This window comes from Natator depressus, chromosome 10 (genome assembly GCF_965152275.1).
Source record: "Natator depressus isolate rNatDep1 chromosome 10, rNatDep2.hap1, whole genome shotgun sequence".
In the NCBI taxonomy this organism is placed as follows: Eukaryota; Metazoa; Chordata; order Testudines; family Cheloniidae; genus Natator; species Natator depressus.
This window is the reverse complement of record NC_134243.1, coordinates 8111167-8133858: the sequence shown is the minus strand read 5'-3', so window position 1 is coordinate 8133858 and position 22692 is coordinate 8111167. Positions and strand designations below refer to the sequence as shown.

General features: G+C 50.6%; 1 protein-coding gene across 8 annotated transcripts in view; it reads left to right on the top strand.

Annotated features, from left to right (window-relative positions):
• MPRIP (myosin phosphatase Rho interacting protein) overlaps positions 1-22692 on the top strand; it is a 172492-nt gene that overhangs the window by 72934 nt on the left and 76866 nt on the right. For all 8 annotated transcript variants that reach the window (XM_074965110.1, XM_074965111.1, XM_074965114.1 and 5 more), the window contains one exon: positions 12775-12926. In XM_074965110.1, coding sequence (XP_074821211.1) covers positions 12775-12926 — 152 coding nt within the window. The remainder of the gene's footprint in view (positions 1-12774; positions 12927-22692) is intronic.

The following is a 22692-nucleotide window of genomic DNA, read 5'->3' as shown; positions in this document are numbered from 1 at the left end:
ATTCTTCCAAGCAGGGTGGCTGGGCACTAAGGGAACCAGTGTGGCATGGGAGGTGCAGAAATGAATTTTCTGGTTCTTGGCAGAAAATAAAAAGCCCCTTTTGTTTGTTTTCAGCTCCCTCCCCTCATTGCCCCTTTTAAATGTTGTGTTCCAGATTTAATCATCCCAGGTTATGTAAGAGCGCTTGGCTGCTGCAGAGGGCTGGAACGTGTCGGAACGAATACACACAGTGCCATGGCACCTACTCGGAGCAGATCTAGAGAACATGGCACTCAGACAATCCCCCTGTGTGCTCTTTGCTAGAGCTCCTGCTATTGCTACCATGCTCAGAGCTGTGCTGTTGTTGGCAATAGTGGCAGAAGTTCAAGGAGAAAGACCAGCGCGGGTCAGGACTAGAGCTTGACAGCCTCTGATGGCTGCTAGACAAGTGTTTTAAGCCCCAAAAGTCCCCAAAACATTCATAACCCTGGTTCCTTTCTCCCCCCAACATCTAAAAAATGTACAGAATTCAGGGTCTGGCACAGATGAATCCTGTTTGTTTATAGGACCCCTCTGCATCCTAAAGATGAACTTCTCCTTGCAGGATCCCACAGAATAGACACAAAACAGTCAAGGTCTCTCCCTCTTTCTTCTCTTCTCTCTCCCTTTAATACCTTTGCTGGCTGGCTGTGACTTCTCTCTTCCACTACGGATCTCAAAAGGGTTACTTTCTTTCCCTTGTTCCCCTCTTTCTCTTCCCCCCTCCCCCCCAAATGGCTCTGTTTACTCGCACACTGTGAGGAAGCAAGGATTGGAAATGGGACATGAAGCATTTGGAATCCAGCCCAGTGGCCATAAGTAATTCAAAGGCCTAATTGAAATGAATTGGTGGGTCTCAATCCAGTTCCCACGGGACAGGTGCCCATGTCAACTGGTATCTATTCTGGGAGTGGTTTCTTAACACCCTTGGCAGTTTCCCTAGGGAGGCAAAGGAGAGGATAAGTTGCAGAGGCCGAACTTGGCTCCCGAGGTGCTCAGTCCAGGTCAGGGCTGAGGCAGCATAGAAGAAGCATGTGTTGGTGTTCCCCATGGTATCTGCTGTATGGGTAAGACTGGGCTGTAGCCCCCCAGGGCCATCTGGACAGTTCCCTTCACCAGCGCTGAGTTCTTGGGGAAGTATCAAGCTCTGGAGAGCTGTAGGTTCGAAAGGTGGCCTATGCAAAACTTGGCTTGAGCCCCCTTGCCACAGCACTCCTTCCCCTACCCTTGCTCAGCCTCCAGCCCTGCTGTCTCTTTGTCAGTCCCTGGACATACGGAATTGTGGTCACTGCCTGTGTCTCATGGTGGTCCAGTAGGGACCCAGCCTTCAGTCAGATTTCCTGTGGTGTCACATAGTGATTAGTATGGACTGTGAACTGGCAGCTTCTGAATTCTGAGCGGGGCTCGTTGCTCTGCAGCTTGTGGCTTCCCAGCCAACTGAGCAGCTGTGCCAGCTGCTAAAAGCCCTTAAACACCAGCATGTTAAAAATCAAGGCCAGTCTGCCACGGGGTGTTTGTTGGAATTCCAGGGTCTTTCCTGGGGTGTCAGTGCACTGTCCTATGCTGCTCTTCTGGTGTTCTGAGTAGGGATAGGCAACTGGGTTTGATTCGGACTGGGGCTACCCCTTGCTCCACCAGGAACCTTCCCTCCCACCACCCCAAACGCAGACTGAGTCGTTGAGGGCTGAAGAAGTTCGGGTGTGCCTCCACCCCATCCCGCTTGTTGCTGTTGTCTCAATTGACAGATCTATGAGGTCGGACTGATCCTTGAGACTGAAGCTGCAGATCTTTGGGTGTTCCACCCATCGCAAAGTGTTACCTGGTCCTCTTCCTTCAAGCGTGCATTAAAAGGGCTGCCCTTGACCATAAGCCATGCAAGTGACTTGGTGGCGACTGCAAAGGCTCCCTGATAGTGCTCTCCTTGGCAGCAGAACCAGACAAGAAGGCACCTTTCCACCTTCATCTCAGACTGCAGCTTGGGAACCCAGAAGTCCCTAAGGGGATTGTTGCTACTGAGGGATGGACTGTTCTATCTGAAGGCAGTGGGGCATCCGGGGGCAGTGCCCCCAGATGATGGTTGTGCTGGGCCAGGCCTGAACTTGGGCTGCTTTACACAGCATCTCTGCTTAAGGTTCAGCTCTGTAAGGTGTCTAATGGCTTGGCTCCTCTCCTGTCGACTGCAGTGGTGCAGGGCTGAGCCCGGAGTACTGTTGCAAGTCTTACTGGATCTGGACGGCGGATTAGGCTGGCTTGTAGAGAATCCTCTTTAGGCTGACGCGGTATTAGGTTGTTTGTTTGTTTGTTTGTTTTTTTGGGGGAGGGGTGCAGATAGTGAAGCTGCTTTGTTTAATTTCCTGTAGAGCACAGAAATCGGAACACTTTATTCCTTTCCCGTTGGCTCTGACGTTGAACTCTTTTCTGCATTGTAGAAGATGGAACCTCATCAGGAAATGATTCAGAGCTTGCACAAGAGAGGTGGGAGGTGAGGGAGAGACAGACGTCTTCTCTCCAGTGCTGCTTGTGTGCCGTTCTCTGTGAAAGGTCTCTGGGGTCTAATCCAAGTTCACTGGGAAGACTTGATGATGAGGTTATAGAAGTGGAAAGTCAAGCAAAGTTCGTCTTGCATGTTTGGTAACCCCAGATGGGGAGTGTATTCCATGGGCTTCGTGTTGGAATCAGAATGCATGCTGTAGGCATGTGTGTGTATAAATACTGTCTGTCCTACCTAAGGGAAACGCTAATGCAATTCCTCCTTGGCTCTTACTCCAATGATGCTACTAGTATCTAGATCTGCAATTGCTCATACTGTGTGCTTGCTCTCCTGCGCCCTCCCCTGGCACCAGTGTGTTATAAACTGAGAGAATGGAGGGCACCATTTTGTGCTTGCCGTTTTCACTGGACAGTGACTGTGGCTTTGCTCCCTGCCTCAGCAGAGAGGACATAGCTAAGTCTTGTCTCTCCGTCTCCCACCTCTTCAAGCTTTCTTGAGGCATAGTGCCATCGCTCCATGCAGAGACTCCTGTTTGAATTGGGGCGGGGAGAGTTGCATGTGTGGAGCCGGGATTGAATCTGGCCCGGAACATATAGGATAGGAGCTGATGCTCCACCTTTCTTGTCCATCCTGGGGATGGAATGAGGAGGATCACAGGCATTGAAGCGTGAGCTGAGATTGGAGCATCAGCCTTGGCTCATGTGTGCTAGGCAGGGGCTGGACCCAAAGGCTTCCACTGACTGCAGCATGCTTGGGATCTGGCCCCCAATGAATATTTGCATGTGTAGCTTTATATCACATGTCTGAGGACCATTACCAGGAGTAATGGTCTCAAGTTGCAGTGGGGGAGGTTTAGGTTGGATATTAGGAAAAACTTTTTCACTAGGAGGGTGGTGAAACACTGGAATGCGTTACCTAGGGAGGTGGTAGAATCTCCTTCCTTAGAAGTTTTTAAGGTCAGGCTTGACAAAGCCCTGGCTGGGATGATTTAATTGGGGATTGGTCCTGCTTCGAGCAGGGGGTTGGACTAGATGACCTCCTGAGGTCCCTTCCAACCCTGAGATTCTATGATTCTATGAAGGCTTAACTGACATTGCTGCCTTGTGATTGTCTCTGGCATCCCTGTGTTAACTCCTCCTCCCCGTATTGGTATTTACTTTCCTTTAAAGAATAAAAAATTAAATGCAACTTAGCACTGCTCCAAAGGAATGTTTTTAGTATAACTGGGTGACTCGTGCTGGGAGAGGTGCTGGGTTTCAGCCGCTAGGACCCAGCGATTCCCCTGCTCCGTTGCTGATACTGGAGCCCAGTTAGTGCTAGTTGTGATGGTGCAGGCACCTGCCTGGTAGGAAGTAAAGAGAGAGCCTCCCAGAGCCCTGTGAAAAACCACCAGAGTAAAACCTTCCAGTCACTACCGGTCAAGCCCGCATCCTGCAGGTGAAATGCATGCTCTCAGGGGGCTTCAGACTCTTCCAGAATGGGCCCCACATTTTAATAGAGAGGGTTTAGTAACTACCTGCCTTCCTATTCACAATCATGGCCCTGCCGCCCTTCCCTGGCATCCTGGTGGTAACTGCAGCATTGGCATGGACATCTAATGCATCTGCAGCTTCCTTAAGTGCAGTCTAGGAGGTGGAGATAAGGAAGAGGGGCGGCCAGCACTGTGTGACTGCCCAGCACTCTGCAGACAACCAGCAAGTGCTCTGCAGTCCACAGTTCAGGAACCTCTGTGCTATCTAGAAGCTTTTCTTTCTGTACCCTACAGTACAGTCGCTAGCAATGAGCAAAGCCGCCCTGGCCCTCTCTGTGGCAAGTCAGGTTCCTGTAGAAGGTGATTTTCTGCTTGTACTGTGTGTGTGTTTTCCATTTTGTGGTATGTACACTTACCTAGCTTCAGAGTGTCTCCTCTGACTCCTGGGCTACGCAGGATAAGTAACTCCTGGGTTAGACCCTTGGTGTGCCAACTTTCATCTTCTCCCAAGAGGAGGGTAAAACTCTGTGGGGAGGGTTATTGACAATTGAGAAAGGCCTGTGAGGGCTGGGTATTTTCTGGTAAGTTGTCACGTGTCTTGTGTCCCTATTTATCCTATGACAGGTTTCAGAGTAGCAGCCGTGTTAGTCTGTATCCGCAAAAAGAACAGGAGGACTTGTGGCACCTTAGAGACTAACAAATTTATTTGAGCATAAGCTTTCGTGGGCTAGAACGCACTCCATCGGATGCATAGAATGGAGCATATAGTAAGAAGATATTTATACATACAGAGAACATGAAAAGGTGGAAGTACCCATACCAACTGTAAGAGGCTAACTAATTAAGAGGAGCTATTATCAGCAGGGGGGGAAAAAAGGTTTTGAAGTGATGATCAAGATGGCCCATTTCAGACAGTTGACACGAAGGTGTGAGGGTACTTAACATGGGGAAATAGATTCAATTAGTGTAATGACTGAGCCATTCCCAGTCTCTGTTCAAACCTAAGTTAATGGTATCTAGTTTACGTGCCACAAGTACTCCTTTTCTTTTTGCGGATACAGACTAACACGGCTGCTACTCTGAAACATATTAATTCAAGTTCAGCAGCTTCTTGTTGGAGTCTGTTTTTGAAGCTTTTCTGTTGCAAATTTGCCACCTTTGTCTGTCACTGAGTAATTAGAGAGGTTGAAGTGTTCTCCTACTGGTTTTTGAATGTTATGATTCCTGATGTCAGATTTGTGTCAGTTTATTCTTTTCCTATGTGGTTTTCCCTTTCCTCTCTCTCCGTCGTGCATGGGTCTGCTCTGCCAGTTGTGTGGCACAGGCATCTCCATGTTCAGCTGGACCGGCATCGGGTTAAGTAAAGCCCATTCAGGGTTCTCCTCCCTCTCAGGTCTGTTGGCTGTGCCACTGGTTTGGAGAGTCAGTGTTTCACCTCAAGGAGACTGCTTGTTCCTGACTCTCCAGGTTCCTGCCCTGGACTGGCATGGGTTGTTCCATCAGATGTTTACCTTTGCCACCTTTTGCTAAAGAGAGTCCACTTGCCTGGCTCATTTTCCCCCCACCGCTTTCTCTTGGCGGTGTCCTGTGTTTGCTGGGACCCTGTGGATCAGATTATACAGCGGCAGTGGAAGGGCGGTGCCCATACTTGCTCAAGGAGTGTGCTTGTTTGCACTTCAGGTGTGGGAGACTGTGTGATTCCCCCTGACCTTTGCCCTGTACCTTTTGGCTTCAGCTCCTTCGAACTGGCTGCTGATGCTTGGGGCTGGGCTGGAGGGCCAGCTGGCTGTGTGAAATCCTGCCCGCGTCGGCAGAGGTTACTCACTCAGCGCTGCAAACTCCATGTTTAACAGAGCCGCTTTCCAAGCCCAAGTCCTCACTCTGGCCTCATCCATTGTAACAACATTTAGTAGGTGTGTAGTTAGGTAGGTCTCTGGGGTTGCTAGCCCACTCCCATAAGAACAGCCACACTGGGTCAGACCAAAGGTCCATCCAGCCCTGTGTCCTGTCTACCTACAGTGGCCAATGCCAGGTGCCCCAGAGGGAATGAACAGAACAGGGAATCTTCGAGCGATCCATGCCATGTTGTCTGGTTGCAGCTTCTGGCAGCCAGAGGCTAGGGATACCTAGAGGATGGGGTTGCATCCCTCACCATATTGGCTAATGGCCACTGATAGACCTATCCTCTGAGTTGAGTGGGATGCACTCTTACCGGTGCAATGATGGGCGAGGGGACAAACCACGCCGTACAACTGCTGTCTTTGCAGCAGCGTCCTCCCTGGGTGTGGACACAGCCTCAGCCATGCTAGTCTGCCAAGCACGTATTCTGGTGAGTCTGGATATTCCCTCTTGTGGCTGGCAAAGGGGAGGAAGGAATAGGAATAAAAACTCCAGGTTCCCTCCTGTCCTGTCCCCTTCAAATAAATGTGCCAGGGCTCTATTACCTGAAACTCCTCCCAGGAGACTGCAGGGTGTGTCTGCACTGCAATATAAGCCCAGGGGTGGTGGAACTTGAGTCACTGGACCCTGGGTTGGAGAACCCAGGGCTAGGGCAGCTACGCTAATTACTGACCCTAGGTGGAGAATTTTTGAACCTGGGCCCCAATCCAGGGCTCCAACATCCACCCTGCAGTACGCAGGCCTGAGTCCAGCCAACCGTATCTCAGGCTTCCTGGTGCCCTCCTGTAATGTGGCCGTTGTAGCCCTTCGTGGGAAAACTTGACTGGTCACCCCACGCGTCACGGGAAGTTTGAGCAGCCTGCCAACGCATCCTGCTGAGCTGTCACTTGGGCCCATGTGCTCCCAGCAACATGGCGGAGCCGCCATTTGAAGGCCTTCTCTCACTTGTGCTTTCACTCTCCTTTTAAGGAGGACAGAGGATAGCAGCATAAGTGAAACAGTGGCCCGGGGTGTCCTTTGTGTTGGTAAATAACCAGATTCTTCAGGAACAAGTCTGAGCCGCTCTTTCAGTTGGCCTGGCTTTGGTCCCTGGCATGATCGGGGCAGGGAGCAGGACTGAATTTACACAACAATCCAGAGGAGTGAAAGCTCAGGCTTTGCCACAGAAAAGTGAAGCGATGGTGTTTCTAGGATTCTAGCTGGAGTTCGTGAAAGTTTCTCCCTCTTCCCCCCCCTTCCTTCCCCAATATTTACAGTTACTGGAAAGCTGGGTTTTATTTTTGTATAAGACAAAAAAATCCTTTTAGGGACCGACTTCCTTGCCACATCAAATGGCAGTGCCAGCCTGTGGTTTCTGGAACATGATGTAATTGTGTACTTGGTCTGTCCATTCCCCCTTCCCCGCAGATCTCAAAGTGATTCACAAACACCAGGGCCAAGGATTTCAAAAGGGACTCGTGATTTTTAGGCATCTCTGATTTTTGGCTGCCTAACTTGAGATGCCCTAGGTGGCCCTGATTCTCAGAAAGTGGTGATCCCCTGACCTTTGGAAATCAAGACCCATTAATATGTCTGAGGCTGAGCCCCTCCGTATTGTTGCACCCAGAATCACTGGTCGCTTAATAATCTTGCCTGGAGTCTTGTATGTTCTGTCCCTTCCCCCTCCATTTTGTCTGTCTTGTTTAGTATTATTTGTATTGCTGTAGCGCCTAGCATGGACCTGGGCTCCATTGTGCTAACTGCTGTATAAACACAGAACGAGGAGGGCAGGGACCGTCTCTTATTCTGTGTTTGTACAGCACCTTGCACAGTGGTTCTTGGTTGGCCCTTAGGCTCTATCATAATATATACAGTTAAGTCTCTCAGCGTTTTTGTGAGGTAGGGAAACGTTTTCCACATTTTACATCTGGATAAACTTAGGACAGTGGGGTTAAGTAACTTGCCCAAGGTCACAGTTAGTCTGTGGCAGGGTTGGGACCTGATTCCCAACCCCTTGCGCTAAGCACTAGTCCACGCTTCCTCACTTATTATTTTTTTAACTGCATAGGCAGCTCTTGAAGATGCTTCAGTGGTAACTGTGTTCGTTTCCATGGCAAAGCACACTACAATGGTTGCCAAAAATAATTCTCCTTGCCAGCCTCGCCATCTGCAGGAGGAAGTGTCAGAGAAGCTGGTTTGGATGCTTTCTCTGTGCCCTCTTTCTCTTCCTCTCCACAGTATTTGAAACGTGTAGGCTTCTGTTCCGCTCACCTTGCTATTTTCACAGCAAGGGTTTAAGCAGTGCTAGGGAGAGGGATACGGGGAGCAAGGAAGGGGTTGAAGGCCGGCCCAAATGGAGGCTGGTGCTGAGATCAGTCCATTGTAGAGCCATTTTGGGAACACTCCTTGTTGCAATGTGCCGGTGGTCCCAGTGTCTGGCCGGGGGAGGACTCTGTGGGCCAAGACAGGCTTTTCATGGGCAGCTAACTCAGGTTAGCTGACCTGAGAATATTAGGCCTCCAGCTTCTGCTGCTTTGGGTCCTGGAGGAAGTGGGGTTTCAAAGGGCTCTGTGTGAGAAGGCTGCTGCCAGTTGAAGCAGCTGGAGTTGGTGATGGGAGTGAAGGAGTGGGAGAGACGGGGGGCCAGTGCTGGAGGTGACACTCTAATCGGATGAGAAGGAATGACTGCTCCAGATGGACCTGTCAGCTTCAATGAGCGCTGCCGACACCTCTCCCACTCCCTGTCTCACTTTCTCTCTGCTTCTTCTTTTCCTCTCCCCCTTGTCTGATCCCCTTCCACGTTCTTTTGCTTCCCCCTTCCTGGCTTGGATCCTCTCTGGCTATTGCAAGTAACCCCAGGGCCTTAGGCTGGGTACTGCCTATTAAAGGGTCAGTTGCCCACTTCCTTGTGCCCTTGTTTTGAGGCCAGCGTTTGCTGATTGGAGGGGGAGGCAGTAGGCCTTTGCAGCCCACATGAAAGGGAGAAGGCAGAGCTGGAATCTTAAGCTACGTTTATATTTGTGGCGGCGTGTAGAGTTCAGGCACTATATGTGTGGCTGCATGCAGCAGTGAAAGGCTCTAGCAGCAGGGAAGGTTTCTGGCAGGAGGGGAGCTGCAGGAGCCTCTCCCCGCTGCCAGAGCCTTTCACTGCAGCAGGAAAAGGCTCTGTCAGTGGGATGCTACGCTGCTGAAATAGCAGCCTGAACATGGGAGGCAGAGCTTGGACAGGTACATACCCTGCACGGCTCTCTACCCTGGGGGTTTGGGCATGTAGGCCGCTTTGCTCATCCAAGTCAAGTCCACTGCTGTTTCTACCCAGGTTGGCTGGGTGTGCGGTGTCTGCACTCTACATGCTGTCGGCAAGTGTACCCCGAGGCTTGGACTGTCCTGCAGCAAGGGGAGTCATGGGGCAACCATGCGCCTCGCTGTGGATTGCAATGCCCTCCATGTAGCGCACATTTTATGTGTAGAGCCTGGTTCAAATCCAACCCTTTCTCTGTGGATTGAGGATGAATTGACTCCACTCCCATGGCTGGATCAGAGTCCATCCCAAAGACTGTTACAAAAGTGCATGCAAAAAATCCTCCCCTGCCCACAAGGACATGCAGGATCCTGCCGTCTCCATCTCTGGGGAGCGTAGCAAAGGGGTGCTGACGCTACCGACCTTTTCCCTGGCCTCTGGCCCTGGACGTGGTGGCTGCTGCTGCTGCGGACTCCTCCTCTCCTGGATCAGTGGGGGAGAATATGCTCCGGCAATCGAAAGAGGGGAACAGAGTGACACTTCTCCTGTGCCCTGCAGCACCTTAACAAAGAAGACGCCAGCCGTGATGTAACAGGGCCAGATTCTCAGTGTTTTTCTGCTGAAGTCGGGAGAGGAATTCCGATGTACGCCACCTGTCCCGTAGGCTACGTCCGCACTATGATCTAGTGTAGCTGCAATAGCACGGGCAGTGGGGCCATGGCTGAGCTGCACCGAGTACAAACCTGCTTGAAGCCGGTGGGTATGTCCTTGATGCAGGTAAGCCATCCCCGCGCTGCTGCCGCTCATACGACCATGACTACACAGCTGTTTGTTCTCTCACTAGCTTGATGAGGGGTAGCACGAATATATGCTGGGAATCACACCCCCAGCTCATAGTGTAGACTGAGTCATCTCTGCTAGCACCTTTATTGTCCCTGGCTCTCAAAGCACTTCCCAAAGATTGAAATGCATTATTCCTGTTTCACAGTTGGGGAAACTGAGGCCAAGTGGCCGCCCACGGCCGCACAGTATGTCAGTGGCAGAGGTGAACGTAGATTCTTGGTCTCCTGAACTCCCAGCCTCCCACTCTGGTGACTGAGTCGCACTCTCTCCCACCCCTTGTAGAAATCATTTCCACAGGTTGGGTTTCTCTGCGGCCTGAGGAGAAGGCCTGCATGCAGGCGCTGTGAAACACGCTCCTGCATCTGCCTGGCCTTTCTGTGCCATGGCCTTGCAGGTGTTGGAGAGCCCAGGGCAGTGGAAATTCCCCTCTCTCCCCACCCCCCAGCACAGGCTGCTGTCTCTTTGATAATCTTCCCAGGTGACGACTGTATCTTCAGTGTCTCTCAGATAGTAGGGAACTGAATTCCTTCCATCCCCCTGCTTCTCCCCACACATGTAAGAGCGGCTCGGGCACCTGCTTAGACAGCCGTGGCAGATTAATGTGGGGCCTCGAGGCCGGCAGGCGCAGATGCCGGCAAACTCGATGTTTCATTAACTTTAATGGGAAAATCCTACAGAGTGTGTGCTTAGGCTTGGCTGGCTGCCCGCCCAGCCAGATGAAAAAGCAGATTCCTCCTCCCCCTCCCCGGACAAGGGTCAGGTCCGGAGCAGCGTGACGTTAGCCCTTGTGTCTGTGTAAGAAAAACAACACAAAATGGAGCAAGACCGGGAGCGCAATCATGGCCATAAAAATGGGGCATGACGTGAGAGCACCCTTCCTGGTGGGGGAGAGATCCCTTCACTTCTCTAGCCCAAGCGCTGACACTGCAATTAAACAGCCCCTTAGCCCATGCCCGGTGGGCCTGAGTCAGCTGGCATGGGTCAGGCGTGGGTTTTTAAATGCAGCGTAGTCATATCCCATGTGCCTTGAGCATCAGCTGGGGGCATTGTGGAAAGCTGGAGCCTAGCTTGGCTTGCTGGCAGCCATGCTACAGCGCTATCTGCACTGTACTGTATTAGCTACCCCGTGGAGGGATTTGCTCACACATGACAGCACCCAGCAGTTAGAGCGAGGCTACCCTGTGGTGTAGTCCGTGTGTTAACTGTGTTCTTGAGCCCTGTTAAAGCTTTGGGGCAAGATTTTTCAGTGGTGCTTTTCAGCGCCTCAATTTTTGGGTGCCTAGCTTGAGAGGAGCGTGCTGAGCTCCTCTGAAAAGGAGGCCCCTTCGTAAAGGGATTTAAGTCGGGCGCCCAAAATCTTTGATTCCTTCTGATGATTCTTGGCCTTGGATTCTAGCAGGGCTGACTCCCGGTTCAGGAACAAGGTTAAAACACCGGGGTGGTGCTGTTTGTACACTGCAAGGCCACACTGTGTGTTAAAGGTCAGGAACCAGATCTCTTGACTCTACAGGTCCTAACAGTGTAGAACATAGACTAGTCCCCTTCCTGCCCATCCCGAGCCCCCACTTCAAGTAGTTAATGCTCAGCGTGTTGTGGCCTTCAGTTAAAATAGCACCGTTTTACAGGGTAGCCTTCAGACCATGTTCCACAAGGTCCCGTCTGGGCTGGTCCGGGAATCGTGTTAGCGACAGCTGCCTGAAATCACGGCGGCTGTTGCCTGGGTTCTGATCCCAGAGCCGGCCTGGCCAAGTTGCAGGAAGTCAGAACCAGAAGCATTTGCTCAGAGCCGGGACTCTGCTCTGCCTGCGCTTGTGTGTGATGGTTATTTTGCCTGCCATTTGTTTTCTATTTTTGCAGCGTGGGGGCATGTCAGCCCTTGCAGCTGCTGTTTCCTCCTGCAGTTTATGTTTGGAGTTGGAATTGTTAGGCCGTTTTTAATGGGGTGCCTGGGTATGTAATGTTTGTCCTACCAGCTGGTCAGTCTGTGCTGCGGGGAAGGTCTTCTGTAACCCCCAGTGAATGGGTGTCTACACAGCAATCAGTCTGTGAAGCATCCAGGGGAGCAGGGGCCTGATGTCTCTTACGAATGATAGTCATGTCGGAATACCTCGATACCAAGGCTCATAACTCTTCTTGCCATCGAGAGCAAGTTACCAATTTTTTTGCTTGGCTTTTCCCCTGGCCCTGGGGGCAGGCGTGCATGGAGACAGGAGCCTGTCCCTCTACCAAAGCAAATGGTGGTGGAGGATTGGAGGCAGCCAGACTGGGAGAGGTGTTGGGAAGGCTGGTAGTGAGGGCAGGGTGTGGGAGCCTGGGGGTATGTGGAGTTATTGGGTGGAGGGAGGAGCTGTGGCAGGTCAGATATGATGGTGAGCAGTATTTGGGACAGCCCATGGAACTCTGTTTGAATGCCTCTTAGATCTTTGGGGCGATGAGCATTGATGTAAACACCAGGCGAAGCGGAGAGTTGGTTCTTCTAGCAGGTTCCCCCAGCCCTGGGTGGTTGCGGAATCTGCCTGGCTGGAGGTAGCACTTCCTGCAGATCGTGGAGGGGAAGGGCTGCCTGTCCAGAATGGGAGCTGGGACTGTACATGGCGGGCTCTGCGAACTGTCAGAGACCAAGGGGCTTAAGTGAAGCTTTGCCTTGGGCAAAGGGCGGTGGGATAGGAAAGTCTGGAGCAGAGTTACGGATGGCACAGTCAGCTGGACTCCTGAGCTTGTGAATGAATAGATGTGTGGAAAGTGCCGGGTTCTATGCTGCTGGGTGGGGGTGGGATGGCTACCAGGCGGCGTTCGGCTCCTCCTTTTAAAACCTGCCTCCTTCTGTTCCAGCCCACGACCCTCCCACAGGGCACTATCAACATGAACCAGTGCACGGATGTTGTGGATGGGGAGAGCCGGACGGGGCAGAAGTTCTCCCTGTGCATCCTGACCCCCGAGAAGGAGCACTTCATCCGAGCTGAGAACAAGGAGATCATCAGTGGGTGAGTCAAGGCCCTGGGATCTACCTTCCCGGAGGGAACCCATGTGGGGTTCTCTGCTTAGGTTTGCAGCACAGGGGTGGCACCGGAGAACGAGAGGGCTGGACGGCTCAAGCGACTTGTGATATGGCACCTCTTGCTTTGTCTGAATCCCGCTCAATTGGGTAGTGTCTTTTGTCCTCCCACAGCTATTTCTGTGGCAGGTCTCCACCCAGTTCCTAGGTGGTGGGTGTTCACAAAACCCAAGCCACTGTCGTGTTTATCCCCCTTCCACTGGAGTTCAACAGCGATGCCCGGGGTGGAAAGCCATGAAAACTATGCCAGCCCAAGCCTCACCCTAACATGTGCTCCTGCCATGCCCGGGTGGAGGCAAATGGATGGGGGTGGTGAAGGAAAGCTCTCATTGTTACTGAGACATGGAGCACGGTGGCAAAGTCTTTCAAAGCGTCCCTCAGTGTCAGTTATTCCCCCACTTCTGCCATGGGGTGATACCACCCCTTGATGTGGCCCTTGGCTGGGAGTGAAGATGCACTGCTGCCCTCTGCTGGACGTGTGCTGGCCCAGCCCATGTCGTCTTCTGTTCCTCTCTGCTGGATTTTCCATTCTTTGAGGCCCATGCTTTAGAGAGGGGGGTCCCCAATGCATTCTTAGTGCTTCGTGTTTCATGGGCATCTGACTGTTGAAGATACCGCTGCCACCAGTTCCAACAGTTGAGGCTCCTGAGGATTCAAATGCTTTAGTCTAAAGTCACTGGGCTCAGGGCAGGGGTAAGAGGGTGAACTTTAATGGCCTGAGAGATACAGGAGGTCAGAGCAGAAGTTCTAAAGGTCCCCGCTGGCCATAAACGCTATGAAGTTATGATGGGTGCACATCACTCATTGCACAGCCCAGTGCCCACAGGACGATTTGCAAGAGGGGTCGGTCATGCAACGTCAGAACAGAGATAAGTCCGTGATAGTGGCAGATCCCATCTCTGTGTCCAAGCTATAGTATGGTACTAAATAGGCCTCATAAACTAACCCAGCTTTGTGTCTTCCTTGTTCTTGTAAAAGCAGTGGGTCAGATGCTGCCCTCAGTTGCCTCACTGAACCTGAGGGTTGTAACCGAGGGCAGAATTTGGCCCCAGTGTGTCCTCGTTTGAGCAGCATGTGCAGTTGTGTATAGCTGCAGGTCTACAGAAATTGCTCTGTTCCAGAATTCTGCCTTGCTCTGCACAGTACCTGCCTTTTGGCTCTGATCAGTGTCTGATACAGGATGTCGGGAGGGAAGTGAGGCAGGAACCTGCTTTGGGAAGGGGATGGATTCTGTGGTCTGAGCTCCAATCCTGCATTTTCCAGGAAGCCCGAGCGATGGCTAGGAGTGTGTGTGCAGCCCATACCTGGGCCATCTGCCAGCATCAGTGTCAAAGTGTTTGACCATTTGGCGCTTGGTTGGCAGGGCAGCTCTGCGATGTGCATATATTTAATGATGGGTATTATGAGGGTGATAAACCTCTAATATCAGAGAGGCTCTAATTGCATTGGTGCCTCCTGAATCCAGCTGGCAGCCAAGCCCTGCCACTCTCTAGTGTGATGCTCTGCAAGAGGCTGTGGGGCTGGGTGGAAAGCAAAGCCCACCTTTATCACTGTTGTGCTCGTTGGCATTGGAAGCCAAAACAGTCCAGCTTGCCAAGTTCAACAGTGAGCACAGGGGCTGTGCTGGCATATTGTGCGCTGCACATCTGGACCAGATGGGCATAAAGACATACTCTGGGGAAGAAACTGGAAGGATTACACTGAGACTGAAAATATACTGGCAACTGCTTGCTAATGGTTGGATTTGATGATACCATGGGCTGCTTGTAATTCCCCCTTAACAGCAGACATTTATCTTCCACTGACTTTTGCCCTTTCCCACTTGGCTAGTTTTCCTCTTCTCTCTCCTCTCCTGTCCCCAGATCCCCACAGACCTCTGGCACTTATAATAGAGCAGTGTGACTGCCCGTAGGGGACTGACTGACTGCATGAGAATCATGCATGACTTCAGCAGGGATATGATCAGTGATGGAGCATTTAAGTCCTGAAGTTGGGAGTGCACCCTTCTGGGCTCTTCTCCAGCACATTCTGAAACTCAGACATCTGCCTTTGGAAAATCAGGTCCGTTTTTAAGGTGTCTCTGGTGGTACCCCAGAATTGAGACACCCAGAATCTCTAGTTACTTCTGAAAATTTTGGTCAGAGGGTTGATTTTTTTTGTGTTGTTTCCCATTGATGTACATCTTACCTATTGACATACTGCGGGAAGGAGGCTTATGGAAGGGGAGAATTTTTAAACACACTGTAGCATTTGCAAAGTGTTTTGAAAATGGAACTGGCTCACAGCGCTTGGAAAGTGATGTCCCTGGTCTGTCTCGTCAATGGATTGTATCTTTGTGGTAACAAATACTGGCCATTTACAAGACCAGTCAAGAAGCTGGTAGGGATGAAGTTGCGGGGGGTCAGGAAGGGACAGGAGCCTGGAAAGGGGTAGGTTAGGGAAGGATCGGCACTAAGGAGGAGGCATGTTGCTGTAGTCTGTGCTTCTTATACCGCAGTATCCTGATCTATGACCCAGCTGGCTAGTCCCCCTCATGAACATGTCATTAATAACTGCAGGACTTGGAGTAGTCGTCTTTGTCGTCAGCATCGTGGCAGATCCCAAAGGGACATCTCTATCGATGTCCTTAGGAGGTGTGGCTGAATATTCAGTTGACGTCCGTCACCGGCGATCTCACCGTACCATTGAAGCTTTTGGCGACCACATGATTGTCAGCTGTGAGCAGCAGTCCTTGCTTTGGAATTTGTTGGTCTTCCATCCTAAAAATATGCACATACCAAGCAAGCCACCAAAACCAGACTAGTGCTGATGGAGGCAGTTGAAGATATTTGGAACCAAACCCAGCATCACTGCTCTTGTCCTGATTACTTAATATACCTTCTATTCCTCTGTTATACCTGATGAAAATGATGAGAATCAAAAACCTCAATCTGTCACTCTTCAGCCTTCTTCAGTGCCCATGTTTCACTGCGGAACAACCAAGAGAGGTAGTTTAACCACGGTTTTATAGATCCGGAGCTGTGTAGCAAACTTGTTGTCATGATGTCCCCACGGATGCCATTGAAGGGCCTGAAACATGGCAACAGCTGCTAGTATATGAGTGTCCACCTCTTTCGAGAGTCCTCCAACACTTCCCAAGTATTTGAGCAAGTGGCAATGTCCTGTTCGGGCAGGTTAATACTGAGGTGGTTGTAATCTGGAGTTGGAGGCTGGCTGCGGGCCAGGCACTTACTGCTTTTCAACTTCAGTGCACTTCAGCATCCATTTAATATGCCCCCTGGCTTTCCTCATTTCTTCTCTTGCTTCTTAATTGCTGGATGGCTTCTCTCTCCTATTTCTATGCAGGGATTGAGAGAAGGTGGCACCTCCCATCAGAAAAGCAGCGTCACTGGGCATTCAAATCCGAGAGTCCCTTCTCTGGGTTCCCATCACAGACTGTGCAGCTGTCTTGGAAAATGTTGGTCTGAAGACCTTCATAGCACTAAATGCAATAATCCGATTCCGTAGAATGCACCTTCAATCAGATGGAACTTGTGAGCCGTGCGGTGGCTTTCCACGGAGCCCCCTATTGCAACGTTAAAGGGAGCCCTTGTGGATAGCAAAGTTCTCCTGACCCGTGGGTCTAACGCAGAGAGAATGGAACGTGCCCGATCAGCCTTGCCACCATTTGTGTGGCTTGTTCACTGCTTGCTCTTTGCTCAGATCTGAGAGTAGAACTAAATTGATCTGTTTCAATTTCTTGATAGCATGTTTGTTTCTCATACTCTAGCACCCAGCTGCAGGGACTGACCCTGCCAGGAAATGTTTGAAGGGACCCATCCCTTAAATCAGACCTCTGTCTGATAATGTTATACCTTCTGCTGTTACAGGTGACCGCCCGAGGAAAGTCCCTGTGACTGAAAGGGATTAGAGAAATCAGGTTGGCTTTGTGAATTTGACAGCCCATGGCATAGTCTGTTTTGCTCTTCTCTGCCCCTCCCATCCCCACTCTGTTTAGTTCCCTCTGTTGCTTCTATGTGGTGTCTCCATCCCTCATGCTTTTTCACAGGCTGCCCACAAAGTTCTGATCAATACAATTTGTGGCAATAACATGGATGCCTGCCTGCTAGGAGATGGTGTGAGACCCGCTAAAGGTTCACGTTAGGCCACTGAATACCTAACGTCTGGGAGCAGTTCATAGTCACTGGGTTGCAGGGGATTTATTGTTAGATTTCATGGTGTTTCTATTAATTATGTTGTTTTTAAACACCCCCTCTACCCCTGAATGTTGGGTCTAATGATTCTGAGCCATGCTTCCCTCTAGCAGTTCCACAGGGCACCGTCTCGTCTCCAGGGAACTGTTGCCTGGCACATTTTCCCCCCGCTCCCTCCCCTCATGTTTTACTCTCTTGTGTTGTTCTTGTCATCCCAGCTGGGTAGCTCTCTCTGCTCGTCCTTTGTGGGAAGGAAAGTGGAAAAGGTTTGGTTGATCACTTTCTCCTGTAATTGGATTGCTTGCTGCCAGGCTTCCAGCAGAGCAACTGGCCTTAAGAGGAAAACTAAAATGAAATAACTCTTCTCTCCTATGCCCGCTGCTGATGCTCAGTCGCTTAGAAACACTGAAGGTTGGGCTGCTAAATAGAGAGAATTCCTTGTATGTTTCCCCATCTTCAGGCCTGGGATGAATGCTCCCTCTCCCCTAGTGGGGTGAGACAGAAAGGGAAGCTCAGGTTTATTTTGATTGAATAGGGAGGCTGAGCCTGTACTGAGCTGCTGAGCAGGGCAACTGAGAGCCGACAGGGTCAGCTGTCTTCTCATGGTGAGACTCGGGCATGGAAGAACCATGCCAGTACAGTGCTGCACCTGGAGATCTTTCCTTGTCCCTGTTGCTGTCTCCTCTCCTGGGCTGCTTCCCTTTACCTGTGCAGAGGCAGTGCTCTGTACCTTCTTCATCTAGTGCTCCACCGCTAGTCACTACTCTGCCCCTCCCCATTGCCAAAAGTATCCCCTCCCTCACACCCAATCCAAATCAAGCTCACGGTACTGCCAAGCCCATGCTAGAGTCACCATCCGATTCCATAGTTATAACTTCCCCTCTATGCATTGGCTCCTTCAGATGTAAGCTCCCTGGGACAGGACCCTCGCCTGGCATGCTGATGCTGTGCTAGCAGACGTTAGCAGAGCAAACGGAGCTGGTTAAGAGCAGAATTGTCATCCCAGGGGAAATATCAGTGTCTTGGAATTAGTTTTTGTTCCGTATCAGAATAGCAAGTTGAAAGAGCGAAAAGTCTCCTACTATGCAAGTTTCCAAGAAGTTCTTCAGGGTGGAAATGTTGGAACAAAAATTGTTGATGCTTTTTTCTATCGTAATGAAACAATTTGACATTATGAAACAACAGTTTTGATTTTGATTCTCCGCTAGGTAAATTTAATCCAAATTGGCATTGATCCTGCCCCAGCAAACTCTGATTCTGACAAAACTGCATTTTCTGATGGGACAGGAAAGGTTTTCACATGAAAGAACTCAACCAGCTCTTTTAGCAAACAGAAGAGCCCAGATTGTCTCCCCTCGTCTCTTCCTTTTCTCCCCTCTCACGGTTTGCTCTCTACACTTGCTGTGTTATATCTGGGTAGGACAAAGACCTTGTACCTTGGCATCTTGCAAGCCTCTTGGTTGTTTCCATAGCACTGGGGGCGTGCACTTTGCACACCGTAAGGAATAACTGGATCTCAGACTGGGCTTGGGATCTCTTGTTTATCTTGCGCTATGGACTCTTACGTTTCTCTCAACCCTGAGTCCTTCCTGCCCCTCCCAAACCAGGAAGCTCTGAAGGCTGCAGTCAGCCAGGAGCTGTGCTGGCAGCTTGTTTTTAGGGGGCCCCCTCCAGCTGTGGAGCTGAGATGCTGAGGAGCCTGCCTCAAATCCCCTCCCTGGCCATATGGAAGATGAGATGATATGTTGGGGATGCCAAGAATGAACAGCTGGGAGGGCAATAGTCAGCAGCGCTACCATATCCTCTCCTCTGGCAGAGTCCCAGAGGGGAAGGGGGCACAATTCTACGGATGGCCTACGTGTAAAATGATTTCTCCCTTCCCCCCTCCTGTTTTTTCCATCCCCACTTCACTGGTGCCAGGCCTTACTCTCAAACCTTCTTCCAAAGACACTCTGATTTCCCTGCCCCAGTGAGCTTTCTTCCTGCCAGAGGGAGCAGCCAATGGGATTTCTGTTCCCAGCACCAAATGGGGCTCCCAGTAGAGAGGGGCTGATGCTTTGATTTTTAATTAAGATTGGGACTCCCTTCCTGAGGCTGGGGAGTGACAGGAATTTGGGAGGCTGGGATCTCTTCTTACAGGAGGAGGTGCTGATGAGTGCCAGCAAAGCCCTTGGATAAGCCAGTAGTGTCCTGTGTTTGGTGGAGTGGGAGGCTAATCAGCAGCCTTGTCTGCACTAAAACCTTGAAGCCATAATCCCGGTGGCACCATAGTTAGATGTCTGTGCTTTGTCTGCACTTGTGCTCCTGGGCTGGCTGGCAGGTCAGCGGGGAAGAACGGGGCTCTTCCTTGTTGTGGAGGAGGCGGTGGTGGTCTCACTTCTATAAACCTCTGACTGATCATGTAATGATCAGTTCGGAAGCTGAAGGAAACCGAAAGTGAGAGGCAGAGGGGAGTGAGCAGAGTGTCCCTGGGCCCGTTGTACAGTGCTCGCTCCTGCTTCACCCGCTCTGGGTCTCCAGCTAACATCTGCTCCACTGGAGGTTCCTTCTCTCCCCTGTGTGGTGATATTGACTGGATACAGGCGGGGATCTCCCCCTGAGCTCTGCTTTCCGACTCTTCCCCTGCCCTATGGCATCATGGGACACCAGCCTCCCCCTTCCTCGCAACTCCCCTTGGGGTCTGTTTCTCCCGCTTGGCTATGCCCTACGATGTTACAGACACTTTCATGCTTCCCCCAAGACTCTCCTGCTGTGCTTTGGTCATGCCCTGAAGCATTGGCAAAAATGTTTTCCCCTCCCTTCTTCCCCTGATCCCTGTGCTGTGCCCAGTCACGCAGTTGTTTCTGGTATCTCCTGACTTCCCCTTTCTCCCATGCTCCACTATCCAGCTCTGCCTTCCATTACTCTACCCCACTCTGCTCCCTGCGGGTAGTGCTAAGAGACCAGCATGCTGCAAAGCAAAGTGGGGCTGGTTTCTTGTGCATCTTATTTTGAAACTCTGCGTTTGCCTCCAACCATGGCATTAATCATCCCACTTGGTTTCAAGCCATGGTAGTTTTCTTTTGCAATTGCAGCATTCTGCTAAGATTCCCGTATTCAGAGAGTTGTCTTACGTCCATTGCGTGCTTCTGATATTTATTGCCTAACCAAAACCCACTTGATGTGGTTGTCCCAAAACTCGTGCGACAGCTGCGCACACACACTCAACCCGAGGGGGGGGGAGGGGAGGAAATTAGGTGAAGCGAAGCACGAAACATCTGGAGCAGCCATTGGATCCTGATTGCAACCAGGTTGATTGAGATGTATGGGCTGCTTATCTGGACATGACAAGAGCCAGTAAAGGAATCCACAATACAACTGACTCATGGCAAGGGCTGGCCTTTTTAATGCTGAATTTCCTTTCTGTTTGTTTTGTGGATTACTCTACAATAAAATGCAGTGGGAGCATGGAGTTAACATTTGCATTTCTGAAAGCGGAAGTCAGACAGCCCTGTCTAGCAGATACATTCCAGTAGGTTGGTCTGTGAGGTTTCCCTGATGCATCCCGGTCCTGTCCTACAGTCTCTTCTTTTCCTTCCCTTCCCTCCCTCCCCCCGTATCATTTCTGTCTTTCCCCTCTCTTGAGAAGGGACTGTGCCAAATGGTTTGTGTTTTTTTCCGATGAGGCCAAACCTTCACTTGAACTAGGATGAGACCCAGCAAACTCATTTTGCCTGTGACCTCAATGCTGGTTCCTTTTGGGGTTGGCACCGCAGTTCTATTGGAGGGGCTGTAACTCAGAACTAAGAGACAAGGGTGGCAGGTGGGGTTGTGTGGTCCTGGAATTCTGTGCTGCACTTCATGTCTTTTGAGTTGCTATGTAGCTTTGTGTTGCTGGGTCTCTTCCGCCCCACCCCAGCCCCAACCTTTGCAAAAAGAACTCTTCCTCCTCAGGCTGTGGTTACTGTCTATTGGGAAGATGCAGAACTTCTGGGTATTGTTTGCTATGTTGTCCCTAATGAGCTCCGAGAAGTTGAGATTCTGTGCGTGCCAAGTTCCTGCTCGGAGGGAGCTTTTATGGTCAAGTTATAAACCCCTGAAAATATGGGTTAGTAATGGAAATGCTGACGCCACCCAAGCTCTGATGACATTCACTGCATTGCTGGAAGGCAGTGGAGAGGTTGCTTGCAGAGTAATATGGCTTCAGAATACAGCATCCAACCGATAACGTGGTCAAACCCACCTATGAGCTGGAACAAGCTACCATGCTCTGCTCTTCATGGAGGGAAGAGCGGGTGAGGGAAGAATGGGTATTCTGTGGGTCCAGGAAGGGGACACTTGTATTAATTTAGATGGACTATATGGGCCCAAAGAGGCAAAGGTGTTAACATGACCAGGTCACTGTCCAACATTAAACAGTGGTTGTTTACGAGGTTCAGTATACAAGACCTCAGCCTGCTTAGTACTGTGGCAAACACATCAGTAACAGGTTAAAAAAAGATTTTCAATGAAGATACAGGAAAGAAGGAAAAACAGTTAAAGCCTTTGAAATTTGGAGTATGAAGGTTTCATTTTAGCAACGTCCCTTGTTCCCTTTCCCGTTAGCTGTGGAAAGCCTTTGGAAGGAATTATTTTGACAGTCTCTTAGATGGTAAAAACTGCCCTTTTGGGGAAAGGAGAAAGGGATTTGAGCTGGGCTGGAGCTGTTGGTCTCATCCCATTTCCTAAAAGACACAAGACAAACATGCATGAGAGGAGAGAGAAGAACAGCAAGGAGAGAAAATTCAGCTTCTGTCTCTGGCGTTGACTTTCGCTTGCAATCGCACAGCACACAGTCTTCTATTCACACTGAGGCCTGGCAAACTGCAATCAGCACTGGGCTGTTTAGAGCATTGCTTTTAGCTGCCTCTTTGGTCACAGGCTGATAGCAGTATTGAAGAGTATCCAGTTGTGGCTGACTAAGCCTGACTTTTATTAGACAGAAGGCGGAAGGAGAGAGATCGGAAGAAGAAATAAGATGGGGGAGGAAAAGGACCCACAAGAGGACAGGGGCTGGAACAAACAAATCTCACATCCTGGGTGGTAGTTGGGATTTAGCCAGAGCCAGTGAAGATGGCAATGTCATCTGGGTCCCTCTCTTGGTCTGATGTGGTCAGAACATCTTTCAGGATGATGAAGATCCAGCAACAGTGGATCCCAGGGTAGCAGGAGATGGTGGGAGTGGCAGCCAGGAATGATGGTGAAGCTCACTCCTTCCTGTTCTCCTGTCTTTCAGTCAGCCGGCATCTGTGTCTTCTAATGTTTCTCCCCAAAAGCTTTTCTGTGAAGGCCCCCACTGATTGGTGGAACAGCCCATTCCCTCGTTATCTTGTCCACCAATTAGGCCTCATTTCCAACGCACCAATTTTGGACGCCATGACACCTTGATTTCCAGTCCTGCACTTTTTCTGTTTACCAGGCATGATCTTAACACAGTCTTTGAGTTATATCAGTGGGTCTTTCCGTTTGGATTCATTCAGTCTT